Source organism: Alexandromys fortis, unplaced genomic scaffold, assembly GCF_014885135.2.
Source record: "Alexandromys fortis isolate MF-2015 unplaced genomic scaffold, M_Fortis_MF-2015_v1.1 scaffold_103, whole genome shotgun sequence".
Taxonomy (NCBI): Eukaryota; Metazoa; Chordata; class Mammalia; order Rodentia; family Cricetidae; genus Alexandromys; species Alexandromys fortis.
The window spans coordinates 364,050-385,114 of record NW_026067978.1 but is presented as its reverse complement, the minus strand read 5'-3'; the positions used below and the strand labels follow the sequence as shown (position 1 = coordinate 385,114).

The window sequence follows — 21,065 nt, the reverse complement described above, 5'->3', positions numbered from 1 at the left end:
CAGAGGAGTATCATTTTGTAGTTCATACTGGTCTGGAACTCGCTGCCTCCTCCAGCATCAGATTCCCCAAACAGCCTCGGCATTAGAGACTTCAGACAGAAGGTAAGAGTTGCGTTGGGAACCCCAGACAGGCAGGTACGCAGGCTAATACTTCCGGTAGACACCCGGGACCACCCTCCGGTTGTTCCTGCCGGAGGAAACAGGTTCGCTCCGGGCCGCAGGGAAGCGGCGCCCGCGCTCTGCGCAGGCGCTCACTGCCGCCTGGCTCCGGCGGGCGATTCCATTCCGCACTCTGGGCAAAGCCACGGGCCAGACGGGACAGGCTCCTCACGCTTCCCGACAACGCGCATGGGCGAGTCCGGACCCACCCGAGGGGCAACCGCCGCGCCTTCCGGTTCCGATGACAGCGGCGCCGGAAGCCGGCTGGGCTGCAGGACTAGGTGACAGCCTGCGGGCTCCGGGTCCCGGGGTGCGGGGCGCCCCGACCAAAGCCCGGAGCAGTCGTCGGCCGCACCGTCCAAGGACTGGTGGAGTCGCCTCGACTCAGACGCCTCCTAGTGCACCTGACAGGGTCAGAGGTAACCAACCGCGGGCGGTGGAGTCCTGGCGGGGCACCGCAGGAGGGTCTCTGGAAGGCTGAGTAGGAGTTTGACAGTCTTCTGCACCGTAATGCGGGTGAAGTCCGGGTCGTGGCAGTCCCCTAGGGTAAACTGTGGACTTTCCCATTCTTTTAGTTTTAGGTGAAGGAATTACTATTTGAAACTTTCTAATATTAATAGGGACACGATTTGTTTGAGGGTAAAGTACAGGGCATTAGATGTGGTCTGGAAAGATGACACTTGTGTCGAGACCTAAGTAAGGAGCCACCTCTGGGAAGAGGTAAAGAGTTTCAGCAGAGGGTGGCGGCAGAAATAACCTGGATGGACCGTGAACAGAAAGGCGGGTGGTGGAAGAGTAGGTAAGTGAGGGCGAGAAGGGATGAGAATGAGGAGCTTGTTTTGTTGTTGTCTTTTGAGGGAGGGTCTCCTATAGCCCAGGATGGCCTGGAGCTTCTTTTCTTTCTCTCTTTCTTTCTTTCTTTCTTTCTTTCTTTCTTTCTTTCTTTCTTTCTTTCTTTCTTCCTTCCTTCCTTCCTTCCTTCCTTCCTTCCTTTCTTTCTTTCTTTCTTTGCCTGGAGCTTCTCTTTCCCTCCCTCCCTCCCTCCCTCCCTCCCTCCCTCCCTCCCTCCCTCCCTCCCTCCTTCCGTCCTTCTTTCTTACTCTGTAGCTTTGTAGCCTGTCCTGAAACTAGCACTTGTAGACTAGTCTGGCCTCGAACTCACAGAGATCCTCCTGCCTCTGCCTCCTGAGTGCTGGGATTAAAGGCTTGCACCACCACCACCTGGCAGTCTGGAACTTCCTAAGTAGACCAGGCTGGCCACGAACTCACAAAGATGCACCTACTTCTGCCTCTCAAATGATGGAGGGATTAAAGTCATGCATCACCACACCCACCCTCGGATTGGTTGATTTATTATTAGTTTATTTGTTAATATTTATTAATTTAGTAATATTTTTTGTTTTATTTATTTACTTATTTATTTTGGGACAATGTTTCTTCACATAGCCTAGCTGTTCTGGAATTCACTCTGTAGACCAGGCTGGCCTGGAACTCACAGAGATCTTCGTCTGCCTCCACCTCCTGAGTGCTGAAATTAGAGGTATGAGCCACTACACCCAACAGATTTTTAATTTTTTAAAATCTTTCATGTGCATGGGTCTGGTTTTGCCTGCATGTGTGTGTGCCACGCAAATGCAGTGTCAGTAGAGAGCTTCGGAAGGGTCTCTGGAACTGGAGTTACAAGGAGGTTGTTGGCTGCCGTGTGGGTGCTGGGAAAGGAAGCTGGATCCTCTGCAAGAGCTACAAGTGCTCCTAGACACTGAGCATCTCTAACCCCTGAAGCGGGATTTTAAAACATTTCCTTCATCTCTTTCTGCCCACTGGGAGCTTTCAATTCCCAAAGGCTAGGGAATAGAGGTACTGTTTGATCAGCTAGGACTTATTCAGTCCTGTGGTGGGTGATCCAGGCCTAGTCTCCAGGCTTCATGTATTCATGTAACTGGTAGTCTAGCGGGNGGGGGGGGGGGGGGGGGGGGGGGGGGGGGGGGGGGGGGGGGGGGGCACTTGAAGAAGCAGTTAGAGGGATGATTCAAGTCTGTGATGCAGAGAAGGAGGCTGTACGAGGGAGCTGGCTCGGTGAGCAGAAGCCTGAATGGATCCCTAGAACGTACAGTGTAAGAAGGTGGTGTGACCGGGTGGTAGCACATGCCTTTAATACAGCAGGTGCCGCAAGCACTTTACCAACGGAGCTCATCTTCTCAGCCCCCATCCTCAGCTCTTTTTTTTTTTTAAATATTTATTTATTTGTTATGTATACAATATTCTGTCTGTATGTCTGCAGGCCAGAAGAGGGCACCAGACCTCATTACAGATGGTTGTGAGCCACCCTGTGGTTGCCAGGATTTGAACTCAGGACCTTTGGAAGAGCAGGCAATGCTCTTAACCACTGAGCCATCTCTCCAGCCCTCTTTAATTCTTTTTTTCATTCATTTATTTACTTTTGTGTGTAGCAGGGTGTACTTTCTCACTATGTAGCCCAGGTTGGCCAGGCACTAACAGTAGTTGTTCTGCCTCTTCCTCCCCATTACTGAAATTAAAGGTATATACCCACCACAACCGGCTCTCCTCAGCTTTAAAATGTATGTGTTTATTTATTATTGGGGGCGGGCCTGAATGCCCTGGCAGACATTTGTCAGTCATAGGAGAGCTTTGTGGCATCCTTCCTCTTCCCGTCTGTGGGTCCCATGTGGTTCCAGGGATCATATTCAGGTCACCAGACATGCTCTTTCCCCACTGCGACATTTGCCTGGCCCATCCTCAGCCTTTCTCGTAGTTTCCTTCATGGCTTCTCTCTGTTGGGGGTCCTGGTATCAGTTGGTATCTGACAGGGCCAGATTTGACCCTTGTGAGATCCTGTCCTTGAGTTGATAAATGTGGCTCTGGTATCCAGACATCTTCCCCAGCTAGTGGTCTGCCTTTGCTCCAGTTTCCTTCCTGTTTGTTGTCATACCTGATGGCCCCTGTGAGCTCATCCCAGCCGCGTACACACACATTTCCTGCCAGGCAGGCCACCTGCTTTGCTGGTCCTGTTGTGTCAAGTACTTAAGGAGAGGGCCTCGGCCTAGAGCCAGATTCCAGGCTTCCTCTGTTCCCGCTGCTCCTCCACTTCCCAGCGCTGTGGCCTTGGAATGTTTATTTTTATCTTTCCCTGTCTCATTTGCTCAGCTGCGAAGTGGGTCTAATAACCGCCCCTACCTCATGGTGCTGTGAGAATGGAGGGATGAGTTAATGGGTGAAGTCACTGGAGCAGAGCCTGGAGCAGAATGAGCCTCTGGGGAATGTTAGTTAGTACCAAGCAAAATAATGAGATCATTTTAAATGGGAGTCCCTGTTACATTTCACCTATACTATTTTGTAACTGTTGAGCTTGGTTTTGGAGCTGCGACATCTGGACACTGTGGTTACAGTTCTAGTGTGTAGGGGACTACCAGCCAAGGCCCAGCACTTTCCTGCTCTCCTGTCACGTGTCCTCATCTGGGAGGGAGAAAGTGACTTTAAAGTGAGGCTGAGATGGTAAAGCCAAGATGGGACTAGGAGAGTGCAGGAAGTGGGAAGATCTCAGGGTCACCATGGACACTGGCTTCTTGTGATGCCATTCTTTTGGGTAGCTGGCTACATTGACCCCTTTAGAGGGACACATAACTCGGTCCTCTTATTTCTAGTCCTGTGTGTGGGTGCAGAAGATCTACTCTGTTGCCAGCATTCTGAAGATTAACTGTGTATTCCATGTCACAGGTTACTTAAAAAGGAGGGGACAGTGGCAGGCAACTTTAATCCCAGCACCTGGGACTCAGAGGCAAGCAGATCTGAATTACAGGACAGCCAGGGCTACTCAGAGAAACTCTGTCTTGAGAAAAAAAGGGGGCAGCGGAGCAGAGTGGAGAGGGTTAGGAGGAGCCCACAGTGAGGAGGCGGTGGAGTACAGCCGTCAGTTTTGGGCTGGGCCACTGGCTCAGTGTTGCTTGCTATACAAGCATAAGGACCTGAGTTTGAATCGCCAGAACCCATGTAAAGCCGGACATGGTAAAGGATAACTAATAAGCCCAGCATTCCATTTCTTTTTCTTTTTTTGTTTTTAGTTTTTCGAGACAGGGTTTCTCTGTAGCTTTGGAGCCTGTCCTGGAACTAGCTCTTGTAGACCAGGCTGGCCTTGAACTCACAGAGATCCGCCTGCCTCTGTCTCCCAAGTGCTGGGATTGAAGGCGTGGGCCACCACCGCCCGGCCTCTTTTTTTGTTTTTGTTTTTCCAGACAGGTTTCTCTATTGTATCCTTGGCTGTCCTGGAACTCACTCTGTAGACCAGGCTGTCCCAGGCTGTCCTCAAACTCACAGATCCACCTGCCTCTGCCTCCCGAGTGCTAGGATCAAAGGCGTGTGCTACCACTGCCTGGCCCAGCATTCCATTTCTACAGTGAGGTGGGAGGCAGAACTAACTATCACTGAAGGCTTTCAAGCCAGCTAGACCACTACGCAGTGGTGAAGAACAGAGAAGATAGGTGAGGACTGACACCCAAGGCCATCCTCTGACCTCCAGTACCCACACTGTAGCATGCACCTACGTGCCTGTACTCAGAAGCATGCATCTGTGCAATACACATCATACATAAATCCCACCCTCTCTCCCACCTTCTCTCTCTCTCTTTCTCTCTCCCTCTTTCTCTCTCCATGCATCATTGAGCAAGAAAGCATCTGGTGTGGCAAGGAGGCAGGCCTCAGTATTCATCACTCAGTGTTCAGAACCAAGGGTACAGAGTGAGAGCGGAGGGAGCCAGGTAGGTGACAGCTGGGGAGTTGGTCTGGAGGACTCAACCAGGGAGAAGCCAGAAGCAACCAGCTGACCTTCCTTTTTGGCCAGAGACTTAGCAAGCAAGTGTAGCATCTTTCTGCTTTTCCCAAGCCAAAACAGTCATGTTCCAGGGCCTGGAGCTGTGAGAGCAAGGGTTCTAGTTGTCCAGATACAAGGAGCTGTCAGTAGGCGACCAACAGGGTAGTCCCCTCCAGCCTGCAGAGTTAGCAGTTATTCCTGAAGCTTCACTTGGAATTAACAGCCATTCAAGGACTACCTTCATGGCTTATCTCCCTACAGTACATGAAAAACCAGTTCCACTAACTGGAAGAGGTGGCCACAGTGAATCTATGAGTTACATGCAACATGAGCCTGGGTTTTTCTGCCACATGGCCTGCCAGGTCCAGTCTTTTTTTTTGGTTTTTCGAGACAGGGTTTCTCTAGCGTTGGTGCCTGTCCCGGAACTAGCTCTTGTAGACCAGGCTGGCCTTGAACTCCCAGAGATCCGCCTGCCTCTGCCTCCCTAGTGCTGGGATTAAAGGCGTGGGTCACCACCGCCCAGCTAGGTCCAGTCTTCTGATTAAGAAAAGAAGTGAGGGTTTTCAAAGGTTCAGTCTCTGAAGCATTTTCCCTTTAGGACCCAGAAATATGCCAGCTGTTAGGGCTGGAGAGATGGTTCAGCAGCTAAGAGCACTGGCTGCATTTCTAGAAGGCCCAGGTTTGATTTTCCAGCATCCACAAGGTAGCTCATAACTACCTGTAAGGAGATCTAATGCCCTCTTCTTGATTCTGCAGGCACTGCACATACATGGTACACATATGTATGTTTTTCTGTTGGCAGTGACTGCACCTGAATCTACTGATATTTTAACTATCATCTGTGCCCTTGCAGCCCAGAAGTCAGTACCCCACACCGCTCAGACTGAGGCTTAGGGGGACTTCCATTCCCACAGGTACTGGCTCAGCCACTAAATGTAGGTTTTAACTAAGTCTATATAGTTCTATTTACCAATAAAGACTTTGGAGTCAGATATTGGGGTGAAAACCTGCTAGATCAGAGAAGCCAGAAGCAACCAGTTGACCTTCCTTTTTGGGCAGAGACTTAGCAAACAAGTGTAGCATTTCTCCACTCCTCCCAAACCAAAAGAAGACTTCAGATCTCTAAGTCCCTCCCTATTCCTTCTTGTGCGTCTCTCAACCCATATTCCTAGCTTCTCCGTCCTCTCTGTGGCTAATTCCAGTAAAGTAGTCACTGGCTCAGTCTCCTGATCCAAGGTTAATTTTATAAACATAGTCTTTCAGTTTCACAGTGCAATCAATTATCCTGCAACACATATGTATGTACATGAAGCAAAACACCCATACACATAAAATGATAAAGTAATTTGCCTGGCAGTGGTAGCACACACTTTTAGTCCCAGTACTCAAGAGGCAGAGGCAGGAGAGTCTCTGAGTTTGTGGCCAGTTTGGTCTATAAAGCAAGTAACCAGGACAGCCAGGGCTACACAGAGAAACCCTGTCCCTTGAGGGGAAAATGTAATTTAAAGAAATGCTGGGTATGGTGGTTCATGCTCATGCTTGTAATCTCAGCACTAGGGAGCTGGAGACCAGTGGGTCCCTGGGGCTCACTGACTATCCAGTCTGACCCAATTGGTGAGCTTCAGACCAGTGAGACCCGGTCTAAAAAGTAAACAGCATTCTTGTGAATGACTTAAGGTTGCTCTGTACATTAAAAAGTATTGGCTGGAAAGGTGGCTCAGTAGTCACAAGCTCTTGCTGCTCTTTCATAGGTCCAGTTTGGTTTCCAGCACCCACATGGAGCAGTTCTCCAACCCCAAGAGATCTGAAGCCCAATTCTGACCTACTCTGACACCCACATGCACACACATAAGTAATAATCTTTTAAAGAGGTGTATATTGAGTTGAGCAGTGGTGTCGCACACCTTTAATCCCAGCAGAGGCATGCAGAATCTCGGCGAGTTTAAGGCCAGCCTGATCTACAAATCAAGGAGTTCCAGAAACCTTGTCTTGAAAACCAAACCAAAAAAAAAAGTGTATATTGTGTGGGCAAAAGGTTCAAGACAGTAATTTTGTTTATTTTTGTTTTTTGAGACAGGCAGGGTTTCTCTGTGTAACAGCCCTGGCTAGTCCTGTAACTTGCTTTGTAGACCAGGTTAGCCTGGAACTCCAGCCTTCATTGTCCACTGGACACCTCAGTGAGGTTGGCTCAGAAGCACTTTGTTTAGCAGGGCACTGATATTTTACTCAGGAGTGGTGAGGGACCTGAAGAAATGCTGCGGAGTCACCCATACACATTGGCCTGACCCAGTTCACTTCACTAGGCAGAGAGGCCACCATGGAGCAGTGTGCGTGCGTGGAGAGGGAGCTCGACAAAGTCCTGCACAAGTTCCTGACCTACGGGCAACACTGTGAGCAGAGCCTGGAGGAGCTGCTGCACTATGTGGGCCAGCTGAGGGCTGAGTTGGCCAGTGCAGGTGGGTGATAATCCCTAGGGATCATGTAGCCCTGGGCTACTGACTGGGTGGTAGAGTCTTGGACATGCATCTCTAGGCTTTCTTGAAGGTGGCAAAGCCTCAGCTTGTTCAGAAAATTACTTTGACCTTTTCTTTCTTTTTTTGTGTTTTTGTTTTTCAAGACAGGGTTTCTCTGGACATTTTCTTTTCAACTAACTTTTCTTGTTTGTTGTTGTTGTTTTTTTTTTCCAAGACGGGTTTCTCTCTCTCTTTTTTTTTTTAAAGATTTATTTATTTATTATATATACAATATTCCTTCCATGTATGCTTGCAGGCCAGAAGGGGACACCAGATCTCATTACAGATGGTTGTGAGCCACCATATGGTTGCTGGGAATTTGAACTCAGGACCTCTGGAAGAGCAGTTAGTGCTCTTAACCTCTGAGCCATCTCTCCAGCCCCACAGGGTATCTCTATGTTGCTTTGCAACTACTTTTACTTTTAATTTACTTTGGGGGTAATGATGTCCCCAGGTTTTATTTCTATTGTGAATGATTAATGTCATTATCCTACTGTGTGCATGTATGACATCCTGTACCTGTTAGTGGACAGACGCTGGGTTGTTTCTACCTCTTGAAGAATGCTAGGAAGAGTGTTCACACACAGCTTTGTGTGTACATATTTGTTTCTCCTGGGAGTGGAATTGCTGTGTCCATGGTAATTCTGAGTTTAACTTGATGGTTCACAGGAAAGCCTGTGTACACCCAATACACAAAATAAGAGAGCACACAGGAGCCAAGTCAGCATTCACAGCAACATAGAATTTTATGGCTGAGCAGGGCGGTAGTGGCGCATGCCTTTAATCCCAGCACTTGGGAGCCAGAGACAGGCGGATCTCTGTGAGTTCGAGACCAGCCTGGTCTACAAGAGCTAGTTTCAGGACAGGTTCCAAAGCCACTGAGAAACCCTGTCTCGAAAAACCAAAAAAAAAAAAAAAAAAAGAATTTTACGGCTGAGAAAATGAAATCACCAGAGTCCTGGCCTATGGGCTCATGAGATGGCTCAGCAAGTAAATGGCACCTGCTGCCAAGCCTGATGGGACCCACACGGTGCAAGGAGAGAGCTCACTCATGAAAGCTGTCTTCTGACTTCCAGGGTACATCCTAGCACACATGTGTGTCACAGTTCCCCTCCCCCCCACCTACATGCAATTAACTAAACAGATTTTGTTTGTTTGAGACAAGTTTTCTTTATATTGTGCTGGCTGTCCTAGAACTCACAGAGATCCACCTGCCTTCGCCTCCCAAGTGTTGTGACTAAAGGTGTATGCCATGCCCAGCATTTTTGGGGTTAGCTGTTTGTTTGAGACAGGGTTTCTCCATGTTGTAGTCCTTGATGTCCTGGAACTTGCTTTGTAGACCAGGCTGACCTCAAACTCACAGAGATCTGCCTGCCTCTGCCTCCCGAGTGCTGGATTTAAAAAAATATGCCATTACTACCTGGCTAAAATCTTAAAAAATTAGAAATAAATAAGCATACTGCCTTGTTCTACTTGGCCACTTCCCAAGTCTCACATTAGACAATAGCTTAGCACTCTTGAATCAGAGGCAGGAGGATCTCTGTGAATTAGAGGCCAGCTTGGTCTATATAGTAAGTTCCAGGATAGCCAGAGGTACATAGTGAGATCCAAAAAAAGAAGTAGCTGACCATAGACTGGAAGTAGGTGTTTACTTCTGACACGCAGGGCTGTCTTCTGGGCCACCACATGGGCTTGGAGGAGGAAGCAGAAGGTCTGCTGCAGAAGCGGGTCTTAGGATCTGCCTCCTGACCCAGTCTGCTGTCTCCACAGCTCTCCAGGGGACCCCTCTCTCAGCTACCCTCTCCCTTGTAATGTCCCAATGCTGTCGAAAAATCAAAGACACAGTCCAGAAACTAGCTTCAGACCATAAGGACATTCATAGCAGCGTCTCCCGAGTGGGCAAAGCCATTGACAGGGTGAGTGTGTGGGTGGCCCAGGGTCTAGGGGTGGGAACACTGCAGAGTAATGTGTGCTGGCTTGGCAGGAGCACAGTGTAAGTGCCTGAGTCACAGATCCATCTCTCCTCTGTCAGAACTTTGACTCTGAGATCTGCGGTGTAGTCTCAGATGCTGTGTGGGACTCCCGTGAAAAGCAGCAGCAGATCCTGCAGATGGCCATTGTGGAGCACCTGTACCAGCAGGGCATGCTCAGTGTAGCTGAAGAGCTGTGTCAGGTAATGTCCGCTGTGGCGGCACAAGGGCACCTGTCTGTCTTGGTGTTTGAGATGGTCTTGCTTATGTAACCCATCCTGGCCTCCCTGTTACCTTCCCGCCTCAGTCTCCTAAATCCTGGGACTCTGGGTGTGCACACCACCACGCCCAGCCAATTTCATCATCTGCTAGTTTTCTTTCCCACCCGATATTCTTGACTATTTTTGTTTTGTTGTTGAGAAATGCATGGAACTCACTATGTAGGCCACAAACTCACTTTGCTGGCCTCAAACTCAAAGAGATCCTCCTGCCTCTCAACGTGCTGATACCATACCTTGTCTCTTATGTTTCTGAGCTAAGGTCTGGCTGTATGGCCAAGGCTGGCCTCCAACTGGTCATCCTCCCTTTTTCTCTCAAGGGCTGGGATTGCTTGCAGCTGCGCCCGGCCCTCCCATAGGCCTAGCCACTGACATTCTTTATATTTATTTTAGAAAGGAACTTGGTCTTGGTCTCCCTACACAAAACAGGAGGTAAATCTAAGTGTATCTGAAAAAAACAAAGTTACTGATTTCTAGTTAGAATTGGTTGCTTGCCAGGGCATGAAGCCAAGGCGCTTTTTTTTATTTAGGGGATTAAGCACAAGTTAGGTGTTAAACACACAGGGAGCAGGAGACTCTGCCTTAATGTAATTAAGCAGATTGAAAGTAATCTCTCACACTATGCCTTTCTGTGTCAGGCCTGGGGACTTCCTGCAGTGGAGGGAAAGGGTCCTTTACTGTGACTGACCAATGATGATGCTTAGCCTCAAGTTGGGCACTGAACAAACAGGGGCTCATGCTATAGGCAGACAGCTCCTCTGGCAAACATTACCTTTTCCCAGCCAATCTTTAGCTGATGAAGTTTTATTACGGGCAGAATTTTGGAGACACTACTTTCCATCTCCCCTAGGAATCAACATTGAATGTGGACCTGGACTTCAAGCAGCCCTTCTTGGAGTTGAATCGGATCTTGGAAGCTCTACATGAGCAAGACCTGGGACCTGCACTGGAGTAAGGGTGCCCACAGTGGGGCTTGCCTGTGGTCAACTCACCTAGATATGCCTATCTTTTATTTATTTTTATTTTATGAGCATTGGTATTTCGCCTGCATTTGTCTGTTTGAAGGTCTCAGGTCCTCTGGAACTGGAGCTACCATATGGGTGTCGGGAATTGAACCCGGGTCCCCTGGAAGAACAGTCAGTGCTCTTAGCTGCTGAGCCTTCTCTCAGGCCCTGATATACCTGTCTTAGGGACTCACATTGTCCTTTAGGGTCCTCTGTAGCACTGTGTAGCAGCACTGTGTTATCTCTCCCCAGATGGGCTGTCTCCCATCGGCAGCGCCTGCTGGAGCTCAACAGCTCCCTGGAGTTCAAGCTGCACCGGTTGCACTTTATCCGCCTCCTGGCTGGTGGCCCCGAGAAGCAGCTGGAGGCCCTCAGCTATGCCCGGCACTTCCAGCCCTTTGCTCGGCTGCACCAGAGAGGTAAGTGCCCAAGGTGCTGGGAGATAGGGGTTAGGCTCCAGCCAATGTCTGGACATGTCAGGTAGCCTGTCCTTATACCCACAAACAGTTCTGTTTACCAGAAAGATGGCTCCCCACAATTCAGAAACTTTTGATCCTCTTTTGCCTCTAAAGTGAGGTCTAAATCAGAGGCAGAGCCGAGGCAGGAAGACCAACCACCTCAGTCTCAGAGTTTAGGCTAGCATGGTAACAGTAAGACCCTGACTCAAGAATTGAAGACCAGCCAGGTGGATCTCTGTGAGTTCAAGGCCAGCCTGGTCTACTACCAAGTTTCAGGACAGCCAGGGCTACACAGAGAAACCCTGTCTTGGGAAGTGGGGGAAGGAAACAAATAAAAATATATAAAATAAAAATCACAAAACCAAAGCAGCAATTTTATTTTTTGTGGTTCTGGGGATAGAACCAGACTTCTCAGTATTTCATTACTGCTGACAACTGTTTTACTACTGAGACACCTCCCTATAAACAGCAGTTTTAGCTCCTCCTATCTCCTGAAAGCTTCAAACCTGAATTTGCTGTTAAAGGGGAGAGGTTGGGCATAGTGGTGCATGCCTTTAATCCCAGAACAGGAGCTGCATAGAGATCTACATAGAGACCTGTCACAAAAGAAGCGGGGGAGGATTAGAGTGGGTGCGTGGAGACAGTCTCTGCCAAGCAGAGGCTTGCTTGTGATGCAGTCAGAAAGCTGGAGACCTTACCATCCTACCTGCCTCCAGGTTGGCAGCAGGATGGAGATGCCACCTCCTCTGCTCGTTAGAAGGCTTTGCAGCCCTGTGGCTCCTTGGGCTATGGCGCAGAGCCTCTGCCCTCCTCCCTGAGCTGCTGTCCCATTCTTTGTAGAGATCCAGGTGATGATGGGCAGCCTGGTGTACCTGCGGCTGGGCTTGGAGAAGTCACCCTACTGCCATCTCTTAGACAACAGCCACTGGGCGGAGATCTGTGAGACCTTTACTCGGGATGCATGTTCCCTGCTGGGGCTTTCCGTGGAGTCCCCCCTCAGTGTCAGGTATGGCCCAGCCTCTTGCACACAGGAAAGGCATGGAGAACAACTGTGCTGACCCCGCCATGTGCTTCCACAAACCTAAGCTGGCTTGCGTTCTCCCTTTAGATGGACACTGCTTGTCTTTATGGTTAGAGAGAGCCCACCACTCTTGCACGTTAGGTACCCGTGGGAAACTACGCCATCCTCCCAGTAACTCAGCCACCCTTTCACAACCTCACTGAAACACCACCTCCCTACATGGAGACTGGGGTGCTAGGTAACATGCTTGAGCTGCTGCTTAACCTGGGCATTGCAGAGGTCTCAGCTCACTCCACAGCAGGCCCAAGTTAAAGTCCCGTTACCCCAGTTAACAGATAAGATGGAGTTTTGCCATGAGCTAACTTGCAGGGTTTCACAGGAACAAAGAACACCTAGAATGTTCCCAGAAACATTGTACCTTAGTGGACAGTTGTCATACTGTAGACAACAGGCTGCACTCACTTATGCTGTTGCTGTGGAGCGGTCACCACTGCCTCTAGAGATCTGTTGGGGAGGGCTGTACTGTACTCATAAACTGAGGTTCCTGCCAGTGGGCACACCGCTACCCTGTCATCTTGAGATTGACCTCATTTACAGATGTCATACTATGTACCATGTTTAACAGAGTTTGCTAAACTACAGGCTGGCTCTGGTCCCATTAAGAGCTTTCCGCTGTCTTGGACAAGCATTTCATCTGCCGGCTGTTTTCTATACTGGAGCCTTTCTAATTTTGGGGTGTATTAAAGCGAATACAGAGTTGAACATACTACGTATGTATGTGGCTCTTTAGAAGTCTGGGAGCAGAAGAGATAGCTCAGGGATTAAGAGCACTTGCTGCGGACCTGAGTTTGGTTCCCAGTACCCACAAGATGGCTCACAGCTCTCATTACCTATAGTTCCAGGGGATTTGACCACACTCTTCTGGCCTGAGCATGCACGTGGTCCACATAATACATGTAAGCACACACTTGCACACATAAATTAAAATTAAATAATTCAAGGACTAGTCTGACTTCACACTACTTGAGAATTGTCTCCAGTCCTATTTGGGACAGTGTGCTGGTTCTGTTTACTGGTTCCTGTGATCCCACTGCTTCAGCCCCTGCTCTCTGCTCCTCAGTTTTGCTTCCGGCTGTGTGGCGCTGCCGGTGCTGATGAACATCAAAGCTGTGATTGAACAGAGGCAGTGCACTGGTGTGTGGAGTCACAAGGATGAGCTGCCGGTAAGGCCAGGCTGGGGAGGTACCCAGAGGCAGGTGCTGGGGTGCACAACTCAAGACAGGAAGTGGCTCTCAACCTTTTGCTGGCCTCCTCAGATTGAGATCGAGCTGGGCATGAAGTGCTGGTATCACTCCGTGTTTGCGTGCCCTATCCTGCGACAGCAGACCTCAGATTCCAACCCTCCCATCAAACTTATCTGTGGCCACGTCATCTCCCGAGATGCACTCAACAAGCTCATCAATGGAGGAAAGTAAGTTCTCCCTGCCTGGCTCCATCCTAGCCTGGCTTTCCTGCCCTGCCCTGCGATGTTCTTCCTTTCCTTTCCTTGCAGGCTGAAGTGTCCCTACTGTCCCATGGAACAGAATCCAGCAGATGGGAAACGTATCATATTCTGATGGCAAGGAACTTTTGCCTGAAGGTGCTTCCACCCATGGGCCTTGATTTGCCTTGGTGAGGGGACTGACTTAAGTGGATGGTGACCAGCACTACCAAGAGGCCTGGCAGGCAGAGGCCAAGGCCTGAACCAGCCTACAATTCTTTGGCTGTGAGAGGGACTGGTGCTGTGTTCTGCTGTCTTTCTGTTTACACTTGCCTCTGACTGAGCAGCCAAGGCTTTGCTATCGAAAACATTTTTCTACTCCTGGCATCAAGCCAGAGCTGACTGCTGTGGCTCACCTCTTCTGTACAGTCAACTGTACGTATGCATTCTCCACTGTAAATAGCCTACTAGAACTGAATGCCGTTTTATAACTTCGAACAAATATATTCACAGCCCTTCTCCTTCACTGATAAATGACTGCTTGCTACGTAAGGTACTGGGCATCACCCAGAGGCAGCACTACCATTCTAGCACCTCTGGTAGGGGGAAAACCTAGATGGCCAGCTGACCTGGGCAGGGTACTTTACCATATACCTGTGGAAGGGGACACAGGAAGAAGAAAGCTTGTAGTCCCAACCAGCTTGGAACCTGAGCCCAAATTCACCGGATTATTCCAGGGCGTTTGAACTAGGTTGTTGCGTCCTAATCTTGTGTGGGGCTTTTTATAGGCAAGAACTTGAAGTTAAAATGCTTCAAAGTCTTAACAGAGAACCTGGGGTTTTTAACTTATGTATGGGTGTTTTGCCTGCATGTATGTCTGTGTACCATGTGTCTGGTGCCCTTAAGAGGCCAGACGAAAACTTCAGTTTTCTGGGACTGGAATTATAAACAAGTGTGAACCACCATGTGGGTGTTGGAAACTGAACTCAAAGTCTCTGATAGAGCCGTCAGTGCTCTCAAATGCTGAGCCATCTCTCCAGGCCTCCAGGACCTAGGGTTGTGTATTTAGCTTCATTTCCTATTTAAAACTTGCCATGTGGGAGGGCAAACTAATTCTATCCACTATGTAAGGCTGTCGGAAGCATCCCTGCCAAAGGAACCACAGGCTTGTGTGAGGTGAAGGCTCATCTCTAAGGCCGCACCTGTCCTGGAGTGGGACTGGGGGCAGCTCTGAGCACTTGCAAGGTACACTCTTGGGACTCTTCACTGAAAGTCGCTTCTGTTCCTCCTACCAACTTCCTGGCTCCCTCAGCAGCTGGAGCTTAAGAAACACCCACACACTCGCCACGTTTTCGCCTCAGCATTTACTTCAACCCCACACTCTTGGAGCTGTCTTCATCTGAGCTCAACAGGAGATGGCACTGATGGAGCGATGTTGGCTCTACCTCCAAGAACAGCTGCTGGAGCTGCCTGGGGAGAATTCACACGTCAGGAAATCGGGGAGATGCTGTTAAGAGTGGGCAGCCGCCTGCAGCCAGCCCGCCAGCTCCTGGAATAGGCTGCAGCGCAAGTCTCTCACAGAGGCGCTGGCAGGGCCTGCACCTCCTCCAGGCACTTGTCATAGATCTCCTTATAGTCCTCATGGGGCTTCACCATGATCACACAGGTGGGGCGCTTGGAGCCTGTTGCTGCTCCCAAGTCCTATATAAAAAAGGAGAAAAACTGTTGGGGACAGGGGCCACAGTGACCCATTAGCCGAACCTGACCCACAGCCATGTCCTATCGGCACACATTACATTTAAGAATATTTCAAGCCGGGCAGTGGTGGCGTACGCCTTTAATCCCAGCACTTGGTAGGCAGAGGCAGGTGGATCTCTGAGTTCGAGACCAGCCTGGTCTACAAGAGCTAGTTCCAGGACAGGCTCCAAAACCACAGAGAAACCCTGTCTCGAAAAACCAAAAAAAAAAAAAAAAAAAAAAAAAAAAAAAAAAAAAAAGAAAGAACATTTCAGATTAGTTGCCATCATTTCAACTCAAATTAAGCTTTTAAGCCACGGTCCCCCAAGCCTATACTGAATGTTCCCACATGGCCTAGGAGGGTATCTCTATAGGCAGGGCAGTGCCTCTGTTCTGTAAGTCCCTGCAACCCTCCCATCCCTGTGCTCCAGACATGGTCCTAGCTGTGCATGCACTAGGGCAGCTATAGGTCCTAGTGCTCTGATCACAAACCTACTTAACAGTACAATCATGGGTGCCACATCTTAAAGACTTTACAAGGCACATTCCAATGCAGTCTGTTTCCATTCTCAGCATACTGAAGATTCCCCTCTTACAGGAAGGAAATCTGCCAGCCATGTGCCATGCACTTTAGTCTTAGTATGGCAGGATTGCTTGAGCCGCAAAGACTAGGGCCAGCCCGGGTGACATAAGGAGACAAGCCACCCAGACCTGTGAATTCTAACACTGGAGTTACTTCCTCATCTAGCCTGCCTAGGACTAAGTTGGGGGTGGGGCAAAGTAGGTGTAAGCTCCTCACCGTCTTAGAGGGGATATAGACATAGGGCAAGTTCTGGTCCTCGCACATAACTGGAAGATGGCAGTATACTTCAATTGGCAACGTGTCTCCTGCCAGAACCATGATTCTGCAACGAGAGAAACCACCATCATTTCTCCTTTGCTTTCTCCTTCCCTTTCTGTTGTACAGTTGTAAGCAATACCTACAGCTGGGCTGTGAGCACAGAAATGAATAAGATGCCCTGCCTCCAAGGAGCCCACAGTCAATGCCAGCCTCCAACTTCAGAACGGGGTGTAAAGTCGTGTTTGGCAAATGCATTTCCTTTGGGGGACATGATCTCTACTTGACAGCAGATAAATGCCACCAAATATGCTGGGACAGATGAGGTATGGGAGGGATGCCAAGGAACAGGAACTCAACTCTCGATAGTGATGTTCCAGTTAGGAGACGACTCTTGAATAGAGACCAGAGTGCCACGAGGAGGCTCCCAGAACGACAGGGGCAGGGACAGAGTAAGGCCAATGGCATCAGAGTGGTACTGAAAGGCTGGATGCCAAGAACAAGGGTTGTCATGTTTTGCACAATACAATACATACTAGGAGGTGCCAGAGAACAAAGCTGCAGAGATTGGCAGTGGCCATTCCAAAGATTTGAACAACAGACAGGGTCTGTTCCAAGAGAAAGTTTGCCCGAGTCCTCAATTAAGGCTGTGGGCTATCAGTGTACAGATCCCGAACTCCTCAATCTCCACCCGAAGGAAGAGTGTTAGTTCTCTAAGGTGGGTGGCACATCAAGAGCCTCTGGTGCAGCACTCTGTGTCCATACTCCATCCCCTCTGGCATAGGGCTGGTCCTCACTGCCCTCTCCTTGCCTGCCCTGACCCATAATCACGGTGCCAGGTGCCACCTGGAGGCAGCAGGCCTTTACCCAGCAAACACACAACCACCTGCCAGTAGGAGAGCTAAGCAGACCATGTCCAGGGCATTTTTCCATGTCGTGTCAGGAGGCCTCCGTGGATAAAGGCACTCGCTGCCAGCTCTGAGCACCTGAGTTCAATCCCTGGAGCCCAAATGGTGGAAGGAGAAGATCAACTCTCACAAGTTGTCCTCTGACATCCGTATATGCACCAGAGTCCACACGTATGCAGACACATTCACACACACATATGTGATAAAGGAACCATTTGAAATACTGAAAAGCTGGAGAAATGGTGCAGGGGTTAAGAGCACTGGCTGCTCTCCCAGAGATCCTGAGTGCAATTCCCTGCACCCACAAGGTGGCTCACAACTAAAGGATCTGGTGCCCTCTTTTGGCCTGCAGGTGAACATGCAGCGTACTCATACATAAAATAAAAATAAATAAAAACGTTTTCACACAAGCCTGGTTTCCCTTCACTGTCTGCAGTCACAGACTACACCCCAAACTGTGCACCTAGAAGGCACAGACTTGTCACTCGAGACCGTCCTCTCATATCCAACCTTCACTCTCGCCCATCACCTGGCTTGGGCGTGGACACCAGCTTCCTAAGTCTGACTTGCTTCTCCAAATTCTTCCCTCAGTATCACTTTCCAGCTTTCACTTCGTTCTCAGAACAAAAACCAAATCTACTATGGCTTTAAAAGCCCCACGAGGTCTAGAGAAATGCTGGCTGCTCTTCTGGAGGGCCCAGGTTCAATTCCCAGCACACACATGGTGATACATTACCATCTGTAACTCCAGTCCCAGGGGATCTGCCACTTGCCTTCCTCTGGTCTCCAAGGACACCAGTGCCGCACAAACATATCCATTTAGGCAAAATAAGTCACACACAAAATAAGTAAAAAAAAAAAATGTAAAGGCCCTCATGAGGCGCTTAACTACTAATCTCTGCCCTGCCTGAGGGCCTGCTCTCAGGATCCCACCCCTCAAACTAACGTTCATTCATCCTCTCCTTTGTTGAGGCAGGGTCTTTATACACAGTCCTGGCTGGCCTGGAACTCAGAACCGCCTGCCTCTGCTTCCCAAGTGCTAGGATTAAAGGCGTGTGCCACCACTCCCGGCTATCATTCTACCTCTCTGCTTTGTTTTTTTTTTTGGGCACTTTCATAGCCCATGCTGGCCTAAGACCTGCTATGTAGCCGAAGCTAGCCTTTATCCTCCTCTGGCCTGCTTTGGAAAATGTCTCCCCACATCATGTTGACTGAAGTCTGGAAACGTACTGCCAATCCCCAGTGGGCTGGGCTTGTTTTCTTCCCTGTCATTCATTGGGGAGTTCCTGCAAGTTGATGTGGGTGTCCGCACTGAAGGCAGTTGACAGCCTTGACTGGTCGGAGTCAACTTCACCTTTACAGAGCACCGAGGTAAGCGGAATTCCTTCTTAATCAACTGAAAACGTAACCTCAACGGCAGAGTAATTGTCTAGCACGCACAGGCCCTAGGTTCAATGCCCTGCGCTGCAACAAGTAACACACAAAACTTTTTAAAGCAGCGAAAGACTAGCTCTTACCCTTTCTCGCCCTTGTTGACAAATTTCTGAACCTCCTTCACTCCGCGCCGAATCTGCTTCTGCTTCACGGCTGCAAAGAGAAGCGTGAGCGGCAACTTCGTCCAGCCCGAGAATCTACCCGCCCCACTCGTCCGGGCCGCGTTCGCCACACACCCGGCCACCTCACCCTTTTTTGTTTTTTTCGAGACAGGGTTTCTCTGTACAGCCCTGGCAGTTCTGGAACTAGCTCTGTAGACCGGGCTGACCTAGAACTCACAGAGATCCGCCAGTCTCCCGAGCGCGGGGATTAAAGGCGCGTGCCACCACCGCCCGGCCCCCCACCTCACCCTTCTTGATGCATTTGTAGAGCTTGCGCGTCAGGCGGCGGGAAGCCAGCGGCTGCGCGATGGGGTTCAGGTTGACCAGCAGCTCCTCGTACGTGCGCTCCTCGCTGCCGCCCTCCGCCTGCGCCTCAGAATCCTCGGGGACGGCCTTTATTTTGGTCATCTTAGCAGCCGCGGCAACCCAATCCGCCGTACAGACGAACCACGCGGCCGCCGCCTCCGAGATCACTTCCGGGTCACGAAGCTGCCCTACCCCGTGACCAATTGGGAAACGAGGTACTCTGCCCCGACCAATCGCTAAATAGACCTGCGGGGGTGGGGTCTTGGCTGTAGGGGCGGGGTCACAAGGCTACCTAGGTGCCGGGTTTGGATTTCGCCAGCGGAAACCTGGGGAGGCGGAGTTTAGGAGTGGAGCGCCAGGTGACAAGGGGCGGGGCCTGGAGCAGAGAGGCGGGGCCCAAAGGGAAAGAGGCGGGGGCATTGAAAAGGAAGGGGAGAGGCTCGGGGCAGTACTAGTGTGGCTCCCGATGCTGCTGCCTAGCTAAGTCCTCGATCAGGTAAAGATTTTTTTTCATGTTTTCTTTTCCCCTTTCTTGGATCCTATTGCTCAAACTTTGAGCCGCACGCCTTTGATCCCAGCCCTGGGCAGGTAGATCTCTCTTAAGTTCTAGGTCAGCCTGGTCTTACATGGTGAGTTCGAAGCTAGCCAGGACAATACAGTGAGACCCTGCTAGGGCAACATGGTAAGGTCCTGCCTCAAAAATAAGACAAAAGTTGTGATATCGATTCATTTGTCCAGGCATCTGATTGTAATACTTCTGCTACAAACTATTTTAAAGGTCTTGCCTGAGGCTGCGCCTTCAGGAGCCATGGCAATCAGTCGAAGTGATTAAATCTTTTTCTCAAGGCATATGGAAAGTGTCAACTGAGCTAGCAGACCTAAAAGTAGTCCAGTTGGCTGTTAGACTGACCGTCCTTTTGCAGCAAGGAGATTCTAACAGCTGCTAATGAGGAAGTCAAACTGCCCCGTGCCCAGAATGTTGGTTTCTTTAGAAGAAAACGAATGTCAGGAGTGTTTATGAATATAAAGAACTTAGTACTAACTACTAGTGGTGAATTTTTTTCTTTGTGTGATTTTTTTTTTGTGTTTGTTTCTTTGTTTTCTTTTTTTGGTTGTTTTTGGATTTTTCGAGACAGGATTTCTCCGTAGCTTTTTTTGGGTTCCTGTCCTGGAACTAGCTCTTCTAGATCAGACTGGCCTCGAATTCACAGAGATCCGCCTGCCTCTGCCTCCCGAGTGCTGGGATTAAAGGCAACCGCCCGGCTGTTTGTTTTGTTTTGTTTTTTTGAGCCAAGGTCTCAGTAAGTAGCCCTGGCCATCCTGAAACTCACTGTGTTGATTATAATGTAGATTATAACTCACATAGATCCACCTGAGTATTGAGATGAAAGGTGTACACTGGTGTAGAGGTCCTTCTGTCTCTGTGTTGCTTTCATTGGTTAATGAATAAAGAAACTGCCTTGGCCTGGATAGGTCAAAACTTAGGTAGGTGGAGAAGACAAAACTGAATTCTGGGAGGAAGAAAGCAGAGTGGAAGGAACTCCATGGAGACATGCTGAATCTTTCCTGGTAAGCCACTGCCACATGGCAATATATAGATTAATAGAAATGGGTTAAACTGAGATGTAAGAGTTAGCCAATAAAAAGTTAGAGTTAATGGGCCAAACAGTATTTTAATTAATACAGTTTCTGTGTGATATTTCGGGGCTAAACTAGCTGAGCAGCAGGGAAGAACAAATGGGCCCCCTCCCCTACAACAGTATGCTATTATTATTATTATTATTATCATTATTTTGAGTTAGGATTTCTCCGTAACTGTCCTGACTATCCTGGGACTCACTTTGTAGGCCAGACTGGGCTCAAACTCACAGAGATCTGCCTGCCTCTGCCTCCCAAAGGGTTTAAAGGTGTGTGCCACCACATGCATTTTTAATGAATTTTGACATCGTGTTAGCTGTGCTTAGTCCTTGTCC

At 49.4% G+C, this 21,065-nt stretch overlaps 2 protein-coding genes across 3 annotated transcripts; one reads left to right on the top strand and one right to left on the bottom strand.

The window, feature by feature from the left end:
- The first annotated feature begins 218 nt into the window (after positions 1-218).
- Positions 219-14,234, top strand: Rmnd5b (required for meiotic nuclear division 5 homolog B). Of its 2 annotated transcripts, none has more exons than XM_050157607.1 (10): positions 219-578; positions 7,288-7,440; positions 9,268-9,413; positions 9,530-9,670; positions 10,596-10,696; positions 11,002-11,168; positions 12,048-12,213; positions 13,349-13,451; positions 13,545-13,699; positions 13,781-14,234. In XM_050157607.1, the coding sequence occupies exons 1-10, from the start codon at positions 401-403 to the stop codon at positions 13,842-13,844; spliced, it is 1,374 nt and encodes a 457-aa protein (XP_050013564.1). In that variant the 5' UTR covers positions 219-400; the 3' UTR covers positions 13,845-14,234. The 2 variants fall into 2 exon arrangements, with proteins under 2 accessions (XP_050013564.1, XP_050013565.1); XM_050157608.1 differs by having other exon boundaries at positions 441-578; positions 7,292-7,440.
- An 819-nt stretch (positions 14,235-15,053) lies between these two features.
- Positions 15,054-19,272, bottom strand: Nhp2 (NHP2 ribonucleoprotein). Its single transcript, XM_050157611.1, has 4 exons — positions 19,035-19,272; positions 18,709-18,778; positions 16,245-16,350; positions 15,054-15,409 (listed from the first exon to the last, which is right to left on the bottom strand). The coding sequence occupies exons 1-4, from the start codon at positions 19,192-19,194 to the stop codon at positions 15,284-15,286; spliced, it is 462 nt and encodes a 153-aa protein (XP_050013568.1). The 5' UTR covers positions 19,195-19,272; the 3' UTR covers positions 15,054-15,283.
- Between the last annotated feature and the right edge of the window lie 1,793 nt (positions 19,273-21,065).

Coding starts and splice junctions, on each gene's coding strand:
- Nhp2 (XM_050157611.1), bottom strand. CDS start 19,194: ATGACCAAAATAAAGGCCGTCCCCGAGGATTCTGAGGCGCAGGCGGAG. Junction 18,779..19,034: donor CTACAAATGCATCAAGAAGG/GTGAGGTGGGGG, acceptor TTCTCTTTGCAG/CCGTGAAGCAGAAGCAGATT. Junction 16,351..18,708: donor GTCAACAAGGGCGAGAAAGG/GTAAGAGCTAGT, acceptor CTCTCGTTGCAG/AATCATGGTTCTGGCAGGAG.
- Rmnd5b (XM_050157607.1), top strand. CDS start 401: ATGACAGCGGCGCCGGAAGCCGGCTGGGCTGCAGGACTAGGTGACAGC. Junction 9,671..10,595: donor TAGCTGAAGAGCTGTGTCAG/GTAATGTCCGCT, acceptor CATCTCCCCTAG/GAATCAACATTGAATGTGGA. Junction 12,214..13,348: donor GAGTCCCCCCTCAGTGTCAG/GTATGGCCCAGC, acceptor TCTGCTCCTCAG/TTTTGCTTCCGGCTGTGTGG.